This window comes from Ctenopharyngodon idella, chromosome 21 (assembly GCF_019924925.1).
Source record: "Ctenopharyngodon idella isolate HZGC_01 chromosome 21, HZGC01, whole genome shotgun sequence".
In the NCBI taxonomy this organism is placed as follows: Eukaryota; Metazoa; Chordata; class Actinopteri; order Cypriniformes; family Xenocyprididae; genus Ctenopharyngodon; species Ctenopharyngodon idella.
In genome coordinates, this window is record NC_067240.1 from 22,383,583 (window position 1) to 22,399,745 (window position 16,163).

General features: G+C 35.1%; 2 protein-coding genes across 3 annotated transcripts; both read left to right on the plus strand.

Moving 5' to 3' along the window:
* Positions 1–1,059: 1,059 nt before the first annotated feature.
* On the plus strand, positions 1,060–6,773 carry LOC127503937 (glucose-dependent insulinotropic receptor). 2 transcript variants are annotated; one of them, XM_051878180.1, is made up of 3 exons: positions 1,060–2,653; positions 3,561–3,598; positions 5,478–6,773. In XM_051878180.1, the coding sequence occupies exons 1-3, from the start codon at positions 1,724–1,726 to the stop codon at positions 5,617–5,619; spliced, it is 1,110 nt and encodes a 369-aa protein (XP_051734140.1). In that variant the 5' UTR covers positions 1,060–1,723; the 3' UTR covers positions 5,620–6,773. The 2 variants fall into 2 exon arrangements, with proteins under 2 accessions (XP_051734140.1, XP_051734141.1); XM_051878181.1 differs by lacking the exon at positions 5,478–6,773 and adding an exon at positions 3,753–3,898.
* A 127-nt stretch (positions 6,774–6,900) lies between these two features.
* rbmx2 (RNA binding motif protein X-linked 2) lies at positions 6,901–11,639 on the plus strand. The gene is made up of 6 exons (XM_051878182.1): positions 6,901–7,026; positions 7,629–7,744; positions 8,805–8,856; positions 8,950–9,079; positions 9,282–9,468; positions 10,973–11,639. Exons 1-6 carry the CDS (start codon positions 7,022–7,024, stop codon positions 11,530–11,532), a joined length of 1,050 nt encoding a protein of 349 aa, XP_051734142.1. The 5' UTR covers positions 6,901–7,021; the 3' UTR covers positions 11,533–11,639.
* Positions 11,640–16,163: the final 4,524 nt, after the last annotated feature.

The following is a 16,163-nucleotide window of genomic DNA, read 5'->3' on the forward strand; positions in this document are numbered from 1 at the left end:
ATGGAAATCAAATGTTGTATTTGTTAACATAAGTTAATGCACTGTGAACTAACATGAACAAACAATGAACAGCTGGATTTTTATTTTATTGTAAAGTGTTACCGATATTTTAAAAAATGCCTCAGTGTCTTTTGTTTTGTTCATACAATGAAATTCTTTCAACGTATGGACAAAAAAAGAACAGTTCTTCAAAGTTTCTTCCTTTATGTTCAAGTTTTGTGCAAAATATCCCTTTAATTGTTTGAAAATTAAGATTAGATCTATTTTAAATCGTTTCTCTGTGGCCTTTATGGTTTATGGTGGCCTTGAAACTCACCGGGCACCATTCGAGACACAGTTGTTTCTGTCCGGGTGAAGGCAAAAGAGTGACGCCACGCAGTACGCACAGCACAACAACATGGAAAGCAGTCTCCGCTTTAAAGACATCTTCCCAGTGCTCTAAACAACCTGAAGAATCTTCAGTATTCCTTTCAAAGAGCTCAAGATGTTCCTTATTTATCCAGCTCAAGGTGAAGATAGGCAGTGATGTGGAGGTGTGGGGTAGGCACAGTTCTGCACAAATTGAATCCAAGAGCTTTCTGTGGGCAGAGCATAGCAGTGGGCACAACAACTGCTGACCAAAATCCACTTTCAATAGCAGTGAAAAGTCTAGTAGGGATGAATAACATCACCACATTGTTGGCCGGTGGGAGTCTTTATTGTGTTTATTGTGTGGCTTTATTGTGTAGCACTGTCATTAATAGATCTTCTCAGAATAGATGACTGTGTGCAGATTTTTAAAAACCAGTTGTGTAATTTTAAGCCCATTGTACTTGAGGGCTTTGATTCATTCACATGACTTGAGAGGGAAGTTGAAGAGGTTGCTGCATTATTGCGGAATCAATGTAACTGATTCATCCTGCTCCCAAAATACATCTGTGCATTGACCCTGGCTCCTATGATAAAATCTAAAATGGTTTGGATATGGTAAATGTTTAATCACCCTTGAGCAATTCTGTTTATTCAGAGTTTTTTTCACTCATGAGTAATCACAGCCATGCAGTTAGCATCCACCCACCTCCCAGCCCACTCTCCAAACCCAAACCTCTCTCTGTGTTCATCAGTTTCTCTTCCCCCTTTTTGTTTGTTCAGAGTTAGTAGACTGATTCCATGCTGGTAGAGAGACATCTCAGATTTGCGGACATTGGCACATCACAAAGCTCTCATCTTTTGTGTTCATCCTAAAGCCAACCAAATATGAGAGATGCAAGAATGACTACTCACTTGAAATCCTTGTTCTGGACATTTTTTTATCAGCTGGAATAGAGTTCATCTGCTTCTCGTTGCTGTTTCGGGCAAGGAACACTTTTAAACATCTGGAAATCGAATAGTATCCTTAATGAATTTTTTTTTAATGAAAAGCCAAGGATAAAGATTTCATCAACAGATCAGCATTGTCTTTGTACTTCAGTAAGGTTAGGTTCATCATAATCGAATGCTCATGGATATAGACGCTTCCAGGAGGAAGCATGCTCTTATGGGACCTGGATAACAGCCAGACAGAACAAGGGTCGGACAAACGGAACTACAGCAGCCAAAGATTTGCTTTTCCCAATGGGAGCAAAGAAAAATCTACATCCTTGTGTCCATTTCCTCCTCTTAAAATCTTCAGTATCTTGGTCTGTTTAAAGTCTCAACTTTGAAATGAAGTGAGACATTTGATGCAACAATAATCGCTTTCAACATGTCTCAGGAGATTTCCCTGGAAACTATGAGGGAGAACAGAGTGACATCAGCCAGTCCTGAGCTCACAACCCCTGCCATGACAGAAAGAGTAGTAGTGACCATCGGCTATATTCTTAGTGTAGGATCCATTTTGATCATCTCTACCAACCTTCTAGTCGCCATTGCCCTGGTCTTGCTTATCCGCAAAAGGGGCTGCCAGAGTTGGTGTTTTGTTTTAAATCTATCCATTGCGGACATCCTAGTTGGCATGGCCATCACTGGCATTGCCACTGATGCTCTCGAAGGAACAACGGCCTCCATGGAGAAGGGCCTTTGTTTGTTGCGCATGACCTTTATCATCGCACCCTCTGCAGCCTCCATCCTAACCATGTTCTTGATCTCACTGGACCGCTACATGGCTATAAAGTTGCCACTGCGCTATTCACAGCTAATGAATGAGAAGATGATTGCTGGGGCTCTGGTCCCTGTCTGGCTCATCTCATTGATTGTGGGATTTTCGCCCAGTGTTTTGAAACCGTTGCAGAAAGAAGACTATCACAAGGTCTGCACATTCTTCTCCGTCATAGAGCCCAAGAGCATCATTGTGGTCTTCTGCCTGTTTTTCTTCCCACTACTCTCTGTCTTCATCTATTTCTATATGGACATCCTAAAAATCGCCTGTGGCCACCAGAAGCGCATCCGTGCCCAGCAGTCAGGTACACGCTTTCTATCATCTAGCCGCTACTGGGGTCACGTAAAAGCCCTGCGGACTGTTGCCATGCTGGTTGGCTGCTTCACTCTCTGCTGGTGCCCCTTTTTTGTGGTCAGTATTGTGCAGGCGTCATGTCCAGACTGTAAGCTTTATTACTTTTTGGAGAACCATCTCTGGCTTCTGGGACTCTCAAACTCACTTATCAATCCCCTCGTCTACGCCTGCTGGCAGCAAGAGGTGAGGAACAAGATCTGCGAGCTCTTCGCTCATATTAAAGTTGTATTGTGTTGTGTGACACACTCCGAGACAACGGACAGGTACCCCTCAGACCACCCGAATGTCGCTCAGGTAGTCGTATTTCATGACAAGATGCTAGCCACTCCAGTGAATCATAGTAGGTCTGTCACAATTCCTGAACAACATCCAGAAAATATTTCCAATAGAATGGGAATGTCCTTTTAGTCCTCTGGTCATAGGAAACTGTAAAAGGTCTTTGACAAATACTTCATACCTTAATGGATGTGGAGCCCAGTGTATATGTCCAAATAAAACAGACGACTTTATTTGCCTAACATTTCCACCTGCAATGAACACATTACATTCAAAATATACCTAGCACTTAGTTCCCTGTTTCATCTTGTTTTTGTTTTTTTTTTTTGTTTTTTTTTCCAATTGTAAAATATATGACTGTAATATAGATTAAATTCATATATATTCAACAGAACAGTATGTTTTTGTCATTCATTATATATTCACAAATAAATGTAATTTTGGCGATACAGAAAAAAATCAATGGAAAAGGAAGTCCGGTTTACAGAAAGAGTGTAATGAACTATTATACAAACTGAATGTTTATTTGTAGCAGTATTAGATTTTAGCTAGCAAACATCTGCTAAAGAATTAAGACATTGTGCCCCCTCTGCACACAAAATGAAGAGGAAATAGAATTACTAACAATATTAATTTGATATTTTATTACAACATTTTTTTTGTAGCAAATTTGACGATTATTTGACAATTTGAAAACTACATTCTTCTTTAAGGACTTTCTGTTGACAACCACATAATTTTAGCAATAAGTAGTAAACATATTACTTTATATTATAATTTAAGAATCGTTTGTATTTGTGTTGTATCCTTCTAGGTGGTTTCTCATCATTATTGTCAGCTTGCCCACTTGAGGTAATACCAGACTCAGAACCCCTTTATTATAATAAGATCTCTGGTTATTAAGGCAATATTCTCTGTAAAACTGATTTTGTGTAATGTTCATTGTGAGCAGCACTATTCATACATTGCAAATACAATTTAATTGAATATATTTCTCTTCTTGTAGGCTATATTTTCATACAGAAAAATGGAGCGCTGCTGGAAGAAAACAAAACTAGAAGTTTTTAGCATTTCGTGGAGAGAGAGAATGATTGAGTACAGAAAGGCCTTAAAAAATGCTAGATTTACTTTTTTTTTTTTTTTTTTTTTAAATCTCTTAGAAGAAAACAAACACAACCCTAGGTATTTATTTGATACAGTGGCTAAATTAACAAGAAATAGAGCTTCAACCTCTGATGTTTCCAAACAGCACAGCAGTAATGACTTTATGAACTTCTTTACTTGTAAAATTGACCATATTAGAGAGAAAATTATAACCATTTTTTAGAAAGAAATTATCTGTGAGGATTTCCAGTCAGGATTTAGACCGTGTCATAGTACTGAGACTGCTCTCATTAGAGTTACAAATGATTTGCTCTTATCATCCGATCGTGGTTGTGTCTCTCTATTAGTGTTACTAGATCTCAGTGCTGCTTTTGACACTATCGACCACAATATTCTTTTGCATAGACTTGAAAATTATGTTGGCATTAGTGGAATTGCATTGGCATGGTTCAAATATTACTTATCTGACCTTTATCAGTTTGTAGTAGTAAACGAAGAGATGTTATATTGATAACAAGTTCAATATGGAGTACCACAAGGCTCAATACAAGGACCGTTGCTTTTCACTCTGTTCATGCTACCCTTGGGAGATATCATTAGGAAGCATGGCGTTAGTGTCACTGTTACGCTGATGATATTCAGCTCTATATTTCTTCGCGCCCTGACGAAACTTACCAATTCACAAAATTAAAGGAATGCATAGCTGACATAAAAAATTGGATGACCAGTAATTTCTTACTACTAAATTCAGAAAAAACAGAGATCCTAATTTTTGGACCAAAAACTTCTTCACGTAATAACCTAGAATACTGTCTAACACTTGATGGCTGCTCTGTTAAGTCTTCGTCATCAGTTAGGAACCTGGGTGTGCTCTTTGATACCAATCTTTCATTTGAAAGCCATGTTTCTAGCATCTGTAAAACCGCATTCTTCCATCTTAAAAATATATCTAAACTACGACATATGCTCTCAATGACAAATGCGGAACAGTTAGTTCATGCATTCATGACCTCAAGGCTAGATTACTGTAATGCTCTACTGGGTGGTTGTTCCGCTCGCTTGTTAAACAAACTACAACTGGTCCAAAACGCAGCAGCTAGAGTTCTTATTAGAACCAGGAAGTATTACCATATTAGCCTGGTTCTGTTAACACTGCATTGGCTCCCTATTAAACATCGTATAGATTTTAAAATCTTGCTACTTACTTACAAAGCACTAAATGGTTTAGCTCCCCAGTACCTGAGGGAGCTCTTAATGCATTATAGTCCTTCACGTCTATTGCGATCTCAGAATTCTGGACAGTTGATAATATCTAGAATATCAAAATCAACTGCAGGCGGCAAATCCTTTTCCTATTTAGCACCTAAACTTTGGAACAGTCATCCTATCATTGTTTGGGAAGCAGACACACTCTGTCAGTTTAAATCTAGACTAAAAACACATCTGTTTAAACTTGCATACATATAATACATTATCTACTTCTATAATTCAAATCATGTACATTGTTAGGCTGCATAGATTAGGTCAGCCAGAACCGGGTACACTTCCCATAACACCTGATGTACTCGCTACATCATAAGAAGAATGGCGTCTACGCTAATATTAGTCTTTCTCTGTTTATCCCGAGGTTTGCCGCAGCCTGCCAGATCCAGGCCGTATCCAGATGGGATGAAGGACCTGCATCTAGACATGATGATAACGCAGCCCTGACATTTCAACTAAACTATCCCCTGCGAAGGCCCCCTTCCCTGTCCTTTTCCTATGTATAGACAACACATTATCAAATTATTCCAGTTCGCATAGATCAGCGGACACAACTAATTTTCTGTATTATGCGGACCAGTAAAGTAATTTGGCAAATATTATTATTATTTTTTTTAAAAAGACCAAGCTTCTGTGCACATACACTCAAACATGCAAACCTATAGACTAAACGTGAATGAATGGCAAGAATGCATTAAAGGTATTCGGTTTTCAGTAGGAAAGGTGACATTTAAGCGGCCCCTAAAGTAATAATTAACAATTTTTACAACGGAAGTGATTCAATTGAAAACCAACTTTAGCTTGATAAGAATTTTTGGTAACACTTTAGTATAGGGAACATGTATTCACTATTAACTACGACTTTTCCCTCAATAAACTCATAATTTACCGCTTATTAATCTGTTAGCAAGTTAGTTGTTAAGTTTAGGTATTGGGTAGGATTAAGAATGTAGAATAAGGTCATGCAGAATAAGGCATTAATATGTTCTTATTAATTACTAATAAGCAGCTAATATTCTAGTAATATGCATGCTAATAAGCAACTAGTTAAAATACCCTAAAATAAAATGTTACCGAATTTTTCTATTGTCACTGTGAAGCTGCTTTGAAACAATATATATTGTGAAAAGCGCTATATAAATGAAGATGACTTGACTATATCTAACATTGGTGGTAAAAAAAAAAGGAAGAAAAAGAAACATGCTTAAATATCTTAATATAAATATATTTACCAGATGATATTTTAATATTTGCTTTGGCTTTAGGACAATGACAAAATTAAAGGAAATTATTTAATATTGACCAAAACTTGTTGTCTTTTTTTTTTTTTTTTTCACCCATTTTTCACTATTTTTCCTCCCACCATATAAATGGGACTACATAAATATATATCTGCTAATGGTCCTCCACAAAAGGGGATTTGTGGGTTCTTGGTATTAAAAAGTTTCAAAACCCCTGTGAAGTCCTGTTATGATATTTCAATGTTATTTCTACTTTTATTTAAATGCTATCATTAAATTTATTTTATTGTTGACCATTTATTGTTGTACTCCTTTAAATTGTGTATAGCCTACATATAGCCTATGTAAAGGTTATGCATGTGTAGGCTATATAGTGTTACGCCTACTAATGTCTTGGTGATTTTTACTATGCCAATAAAACTATCAGTGTATGCTTCATATGTTCATAAGTTCTTGAGCCTTAAAACTCGTTGTACAGTAGACTATGAAAAAAATACACTTTAAGTTACAAACACAATTAAAGCTGAAGGAGAAATTTGAGTTTAACTACAGTCAACTACATATCCCACAGTCCTTTTCATTAACCCGGAAAAAATAGTACCACGTGCAAAATGCGAAAATCGCTAGCGGAACTAAATCCTTCCGGAATGACTGCGACTTCATCACAATGAAGTAAGTGATGCGTTGAAATTTAATTTAATTGAAATATCTCTCTTAAATTTGTTGTCATGTGTTTTTTTTTTTAAATATATATTAGTCTAATATATTACTAGACCCCTCAGTCATGGAAAAGGAAATGTAGCTAAAGGTGAAAGCTAAACAACTAGCCTCAGTTTTTGCAGCAGTAGCTAAAAGCTAAATATTCATCTAGTAAAACATGAAAGTATAGCCTACTACTTTTTTAGTCTCGATTCAATTATTTTTTTTAACAATTTATAGGACACTGACAAATAACAAGAAATTGTAATGTGTCAAACATTAAAATGGCATACAGCGTGACAGTTATTACATAATTGGAGGATACCGTGTTACCATAAATGGATATTTGCGATAAAATGTTTGAATACAGCTGACATACTTTGAAGATTTTTTTTTTTTTTCAAGTAGTCAAAAGTGATCCTAATTGAGGAATCATAAATAATTCTGATATCTTCATGCAGACACCACAACTGAATAATAAACATCATTAGAGACAATATATATTGTACTAAATAAGATATATAATGTAAATATATGGTCATTATCTGTCTGTGCATATCTTTACTTCAATGTAGTCCGCTCACCAAAGTGAAACTCATCAATGAACTGAATGAAAAAGAGGCTGAACTGGGTGTCAAAGACAGTGTGTCCTGGCATTCAGTCTATAAAGACAGCGCCTGGGTCTTCATCGGTAAGTGGCTGGTTAACACTATTAAATTATAACATTGTGGCTGTGTACCTAGACCAGGGGTTTTCAAACTGGGCCCCAGGGTGCCAAGGGAATGCTAGGGGGTCCATGGGAAGGTTTAGTGTAAAAATAAATAAATAATTAAAAAAAGATTAAACTATGATACTAAATAAATAAATAAATAATTTCAATAAAATACAAAAGCACATTTTAAAATAATAATAGAATAATAATAAATTGATTTAGAGAAAGACAGTGTAAAAATAAATAAATAATAAAGATCAAACTATCATACTAAATAAATAAATAATTTTAATAAAATACATAAAAAAGATTAAAATAATAAGTAATAATAAATTGATTTAAAGAGACTGTTAAAAATGTAAAAATAAATCATAAAAAGATCAAACTATCGTACTAAATAAATAATTTAAATAAAATACATAAAAATATTAAAATAATAAATAATTATGTTAATAAATAATGTTGATTTAAATAAATAAATAAATAGTACATCTAACCATACACTACTATAGTGAGCATAAAAAACATGGCAACATAACACAAGCTAAATATTTTCTAAATAACATTTTATGCATATTTATAATATAAATTTTTCACAGTATAAATTGTGTCTTTATACATGAAAATATATAGCTGCCTTTTAAATTTTAAAATGGGCGTCCCTCGCACCAGGATGGTCATATCGGGGTCTGTGGCAGAGGCAATGCTCCATTTTAGGGCACTATTGAAAATGCTCTTTGGATAGATTATATTTGCACTCTGCCAGATGGTGGCAGCATTTAACTCTTTCACTAAACATGTACTTCAGTAGACAATGGTATGATCGCAGAAAGACCATGCTGGTACACTGTGCACAGTAATGCTGATTTGACCTTGTAAAATTAGAAAGTGATGTATATTAATTACTCACATTAATTTGCCAGACTAAAGCTAATTGCATAATATCTTCTTGTTTTATAAATTCTGTATTTATTTATCACTTATTTTAGGTAAATGCTGACCTGTTCAGCTTTGTATGTCAATATGTTGTAATCTGCAGGTGGATTTCCATATGAGCTGACAGAAGGAGACATCATCTGTGTTTTCTCTCAGTAAGTCCTAATTGCTCAAATTTTAAACACATCTTCTTGCAGTACTTATGTTTTTTCTCCTAGTGAAGCTTAATCTTCCTCTGTGCACCTCAGGTACGGAGAGATTGCCAACATCAACTTGGTGCGAGATAAGAAGACGGGCAAATCCAAAGGATTCTGCTTCCTGTGTTATGAAGATCAAAGGAGCACCATTCTGGCTGTGGATAACTTTAATGGAATCAAGGTGAAGGGCTTTTCCAGTCACTTACTAATTTGTGTGTGTACTAATGGAATATGCTATTTATTGTTATTTATATAACTGAATACGATTTTTTACTTATTGCCATATATTACTTTTTTTTTTTTTTTTTTTTTTTTTTTTACATTTTTGATGTGTCATATATATGTTTTTTTTTTTCTTTTTGAATTGTTTTTCTGCTCTACAGATTAAGGGCCGAACCATACGTGTGGACCATGTTGCAAATTATCGACCACCAAAGGACACAGATGACATCGATGATATCACTAAACGTTTGCGAGAGGAGGGATGCGCTCCCAGTGTGCCCCCACCTTTCTTCTCTGAGTCCGAGTCTGAGGAAGATTATGCTGTACCTGTGAAAAAACAAAAAAAAGGTGAGAAGAGGCTGTATCTGTTCAGTAAAAATGTTTAACAGGGTGTAACGGTACAAAAGCATGACGTTTCGGTACGTGCCTTGGTATTGAAGTCACGGTTTGGTACTGGTTCAGTACAGCAAGGGGGAGAAAAATAAATATAAAATTGCTTCTTTTAAACAGTGGTTTATTGATGTGTCTCAAATTGTGTCTCAATTATAATTGATTTATTTAAATAAACATTTTCTTAAAGACAAAAAAACTCAGCTAATGCTGTAAACTATATACAGGGAGTCCTTTCTTACACATTAATATAATATTAAAGGTTACAATTAACAACAGATCCCAAACTATTACATTCAGTTGCTATTTATTTTTAGATATAATAATCAAAAAAAAAAAAAAAAAAAAACGTAAATGCACACAAGGCAGGTTTTACATGAACGTCTAAATCTAATTATTAAATTATTTTTCAATTATTTTTCTACTCCAGTTCATTTTTGAAATATGATCATTTACACAGTCACTGTCATAACTTGTTTTCATGACAAATTTATTTAAACGTAAATGGATAATTAAGACATTACTAAAAGGTAAAGCAAATATAATAAATATATAAGCTCTTATAGTGTACATATTTAGTGAAATGCTACTCTCTAGGCTTCATTTCTCTAGTGAACTAATATGCTGTGGACACTAAATGAATTACCTGAGGTAAATGTAATGCTATGTGATTATTCTCAAGCTGTTTTATTGATGTCTTTCCATGGTTGAAACACTGGTTGAGAGATTACTACACGTAAACATATCTATGCATAGATCATCTTTTCTTCTTCTGCACTTTTTCCTGTTGTGGCGGTTAGCAAACAGCGTTGCATTACTGGATTGGAGTGTGGATCGCCTGTGACTGACTGTATTTGTCGTCTGATTGTATGCACCAAACCGTGACAGTTTGGGACGAATACCGTTACACCCCTAGTAAATGTAACTACAGTTGATATGTCATTATTTCAAGAGGCAATTCTTTATTTAATAAACCATTTTTTTTTTTTTTGTTGGTTTAATGTTTTTTTCAAAATTTATTTAAAGGGTTAGTTCACCCCAAAATTTAAATTCTGTCATTAATTACTTCGTTCCATATCCGTAAGACCTTCGTTCATCTTCGGAACACAAATTAAGATATTTTTGATGAAATCTGAGATAATTGAAATCTCCTCTATAGACAGCAATTTAACCACCACTTTCAAGGTCCAGAAAGGTACTAAAGACATCGTTAAAAAAGTCGACGTGACTGCAGTGGTTCAACCTTAATGTTATGAAGTGATGAGAATACATTTTGTGTGCAAAAACAAAACAAAAGTAACTTTATTCAACAATATCTTCTCTTCTGTGTCATTCTTGTACACTATTTACATTCAGCGCTTCCAGGTTCTGCGTCAGAATGGCAGCTGACAGAATTTTCATTTTTGGGTGAACTAACCCTTTAATAATTGATTGGCTAATTTTTAATATTGTTATACTTCAGATAAAAAGGAGAAAAAGAAAAAGAAGAAGGAGAAGAAAGAGAAGAAAAAGCTGCTAAAGGAAGAGAAACATGAGGCACGGACTGAGACGTTAACGTCTTCCCCTGTCAGAGTGAAGAAAGAGAAGGAGGACACGGCATATGAGAAGTATGCTGTGAAAGGATTGGCAGGAAGCAGAAGGGATAGACCAGGACAAGATTCCAGGAATCCACAAGACAGAGCAGATGAGATGGACCGATTCAAAGATTCAAAAGGCGAGCGAGACAGGGATAGAGAAGAAGACAAAAAGACAGATAGAAACAGAGAGGACAAAAGACACGAAGACACTCGACAGCGAGACAGGGAGGGGGACAGAGAAAGAGACAGAGGAAGAAGGGGTGATAGAGAGAGAAATGGGGAACGAGAGAGGGAACGAGACAGAGAGCGTGAGAAAGAAAGGGAACCTGAAAGAGACCGGGAACGAGAGAGAGATAGAGACAGAAGGGAGCGAGACAGAGGTAATGACCGAGGGTTTGTCAAACACAGAGATCACAGTCGTGAAAGAGAACACAGGCGAAATTGAGCAGACTCACTTTAACTTTTTTTAATACAAATTTTGTGATTTGTTTGTTTGTTTTTTTGTGTGTACACCTCAAAAATGTAAATAAATCTTTTGAATTTTTTATTAAACATCTGTCTGGAATAATTAACCACCTGGTATTACATTACATACACTCATTTGCAGTGTTGGGGATAGTCACTCTTAAAAGTAATGATACAATAATGTGTTACTCCTTAAAGTAACTAGTTACAGTACTTAGTTACTTTTTATAGAAAGTGACATGTTACTTTTACATTACTTTTTCTAATTTGGGCTGGGCTTGCTTGTTTGTTTTTTTAATAACCTAAAAAAAAGTTATATTATGGGCAAATATAAATGCCCTTTCACACCATAAGTGAAATTAATAAGTCTCAGGCAAATTCACACCTGTACAGTAGAGGGCGCAGCTCAAACAAACCTTTCAGCTGTGCTGCAATTCTGGATTGCGGAAGAATAGGATGCAGCAGAAGAAAGTTCAACACTCTTACTTCAGCAATAAAAAAAGAAAAAAAATGTGATGTTTATCTAAAGTGATTTTTGCTCGTTAGTGTGGAATTTAATTTGATCATCGAAGGTCAGCAGCAAAAACATTGGTTAATAATGATTAAATACATGAAGTATATTTGTTATTTAAAATAATTATTGCAGGTAATATTCTGAGTTTGCATTTCACTGTTTTTATTCATTTTGAGAAATCCTGAATCTATTTTGTGCAAGTGAGATAATTAACTTCACAAAATGCTCACATTTAGTCTAGAACTACAATAACCATCATGTTTACACAGAGCACACAATGCCTCGGCACTTACTCATGATTTCTCTCAACATGAGGACAGGAGAGCTGTCAGTCAATACATGGGAAAACAAAGTAACTTATTGAAAAATTAACTCATATTTTGTTTTGTAGATTTAAAAGTAATGCATTACTTTACTAGTTAAAAAAAAAAAATTATTACGTAATGCGTTACTTGTAATACGTTACGCCCAACACAGTCGTTTGACAAATAAATAAGCTTTATTTGAGTTTAAATGATACAAAAACCAAAAATGTCTTGATGAACAATGTCATCTAAATACTCCGAAATCAAGATGATGCAATCAAAGTACACCAATCATTAAGGATTCAACTGTAAAACTATTAAAAGATATTTAGTTAAGGGCAAGGAGTTAAAAAAAAAAAAAAAAAAGACCAAACAGATTTGCACATTACCCATTTATACCTGCTCAACAAGAAACAGCATTTCATCGGTAATATTTTAAATTATCGATATAGCCAAATATTCAATAACCTAGCAAGAGAGGATAAAACAGAACTACACATATATACTTTTTCATGTCTAAAATAATTGCTTTCGGTAGCAAAACACAACACAGTTAGCACAACTTTTTATACCATAAATTAAGAAAATCACCCTGACACGAGTTACTGCGAGCAGTTCAATTCAAGTCAAATATGAAAAATCCACAATTGGCCAATCAGGATATACTGCAGATGTGACTCCATTAGACATGTTCGGTCACAGACACTAAACAATCAAGTCAATACTTAAGGTTAAAGGTCAAATGTTTGTTTACACCGAACTCCTGTCACTCCCATGAGATGTCCCTCCTTTCAATGCTCACTCAATAGAGTACATCCGCACTCATGTAAAGAACCTGGGTGGTGTTGTTGATTCAGAGTTAAGATTCGACAAGCAAATAAACTCTGTTGTCAGCCAGTTTTTTCCAGCTTAGGGGTTTACGGAAATTTAAATCTTTTCTATCTTTTAGTGACCTAGAGACAGTTATTCATGGCTTCATTTCAACAAGGCTTGATTATTGCAATGCTCTATATGCTGGTATCAAAATTTACCGCAATCTGTTAGGTTATCCTCCTCTCTATCTGTATTTACGTAATTTCTGAAAACATATATTTTTTTCTCAGGCCTATTCATAATTTTAGATATGTTAGTCTTAGTGAGTTAAATTCTTAGTCCTTATTTTTATTTAGTTTTATTGTTTAAGTTGTTGATTTAAAGGGGTCATATAATGCCACTTGTACAAGATTTAAAATAAGTCTCTGATGTCCCCAGAGTGTGTATGTGAAGTTTTAGCTCAAAATACCCTACAGATAATTTTTTTATAGCATGTTAAATTTGTCACTTTTTGAGGGTGATCAAAAACGCTCAGTTTTTGTGTGTCCCTTTAAATCCAAATTAGCTGCTGTTCTCAAGAAAAGGGCGGAGTTTCAGGAGCTCCTGTGAGCAGCTCCGATTAACATTACCTCACGCAGACTCACTGAAAATGTTAGAAACTGTGCAGCCTTTTATGTTCAAACCGGAGTCAGACAATAATGGAGAGACTCAAGAAGAAGTGACATGTAGAATGCAACAGGACATTTCTGATCAGTTAGTTGATGAATTTATGTAGCTGATGTGGAGTTAACTATCTTAAAGTGATTAATTAGCATATTTTGTTATGATAATCTATAAATCTATAAATGGGAACTGTTGTAAGATCCTACAGGGCTAGAGAATATATGCTGCATGAAGATATAACAGGTATAGTTTAGTTTAATTACGGTTATAACTTGTCATGTTGTTATCTTGCTTTTATGACATTGCATTTGTGTTATGTTCTGGTTCTGTAATGCAGTAACATGGCCTCACCCCTTTGTTGCGTGTTCTTGGGGGCAGGGTTTATGCAAATTTTAGGGTTAGTGATGTCACCAACCTGGGAAGAGGCTTGTTGTAGTCCTTAAACAGAGAATTCTTTAAAAGAAAATATCTCGCTTTGCTTTGAACTTTGAGCATCCTAACTTTGCAGATGTTTACACTCAAACAGCAACATTACACACTAACTAAAGTTAAAAAAGTGAAATCATAAACAACCACCCCTTTAAATTTTTATACTTTGTATTTTTTTGTACGACTGTTATCTTTTTTTATTGTGTTATTGTGAAGCACCTTGGTCAGCAGTAATGTTGTTTTAAGGTGCTATATAAATAAAAGTGACCTTGACCTACATCACCAACCCTGGTTTAAATAAGCTATCAAAAATTACAGAGTAAAAAATGCTTAAAAAAAATAAACAGTTGCCATATGGGTTTTTGGATGTAGCGGTCTTTTGTAGTTGTAAGAGGCCCTGTTATTGACATTTTTTTAGCCAGTCTCACAGTATTTCCCAAACTAAATCATGTGAATTATTTACCATAAGCACGTTCATATCAATTCTTTCATTACTTTATCAATGTAACATAATAGTTAAATGAACAGGTCAACAGCAAATCATTAGGTTTCTGCAGCAACACCATTCATTATGGTAAATTAAATCTGAAAAACCTCTAAAAACAATAAAAGTAGAATTTGGTGAGAAAGTGAGTCTAATATATTACAGTAACAGTTATCGAAATGGTTGTGGTTTCGACATATGTAGTGCCTCCATCCAATCAAAAACTGATGGATATAACGAAAGTCCCTGCCCAAGAAATATTTTATTTTTTGATAATCCATTTCACTCGGATGTATGTCACAATATGAAAAAAACCCTGTTGCTACTTGTTTTATCTCAAATTTAACCTTCTGTTTATCTATTTAATATTGTTTTTCCTAGCATAGTGCATTTGAAATTATGCATTTTCATATGTGATTGATCTGTAAACTCACATGTGCTAGTATCTGTATCACTAGGTTGGCACAGGAAACTAGATGAAGCTGGATTTCTTTGCCATGCATGTTAAGTATTCTAGTGCTTGATGGGAACTTGTTTATTTGCAAGTTCATTAGGATGTGGTACTCAATATTGATCGTGATGGCTTGATTGCGAGGCATGGCACACAGCTCGGGAAACCACCTGGTCGCTTCATTAAAATGTATTTATTCAGTTTTGGGTTCACTTCGCTGTAGGGGAGTCTGAAATGCCGTGGGAGATAGACAGATGGCTGGTAGTCTATTTTGACTTGGTATGTTTTGTCTCTGTCTTGGAGCTACAACAATCTGCAACAAGCTACAACTGGTGGGTGGTCATATCAGAATTAAGATGACTGAATATATCTATGTATTACTTGAAAATCCAAACCGGTTAGGTTTTCCTATTACTAATTTTATATATATATATATATATTTTTTTTTTTTTTGCACTGTCAGCCCAAAGCCGTAGGAGTCACGCCACCCAGACTGAGCTTCCTTCAGGGCTTGCGATCTACATGCAGGTACTCCATCCTGTTGAACACACATTTGCTATGTATATGCAGAACTTAAAATAATGGAAGTGCTAGTCACCATCCATTTAATTCAACAGCATAGTTTTTATAGATCTTTATAGGAATGATCCATGTCCTGTAAATACATTGACAAATTCACTGATTTTGATCTCAGTCATCTAAAAATTGTCAAAATGGGATTTCAGACTAATCAAGAATTTATCAAAAAAAAAAAAAGTACAAGAATTTTCTACTAGGAATGAATGAGCTAGATTTCTCATTAGCATATTTAGTTGCCATGACAACTGCATGTAGAGAGCACAAAAGCATGGGGGACGAGAGTCTGTCCACATGTCTGAGGAGCGGAGACACCGATCACATGAGCACACTTTCATCTCCTATGGGTCTATATTCATCAACAAAACAGAATACA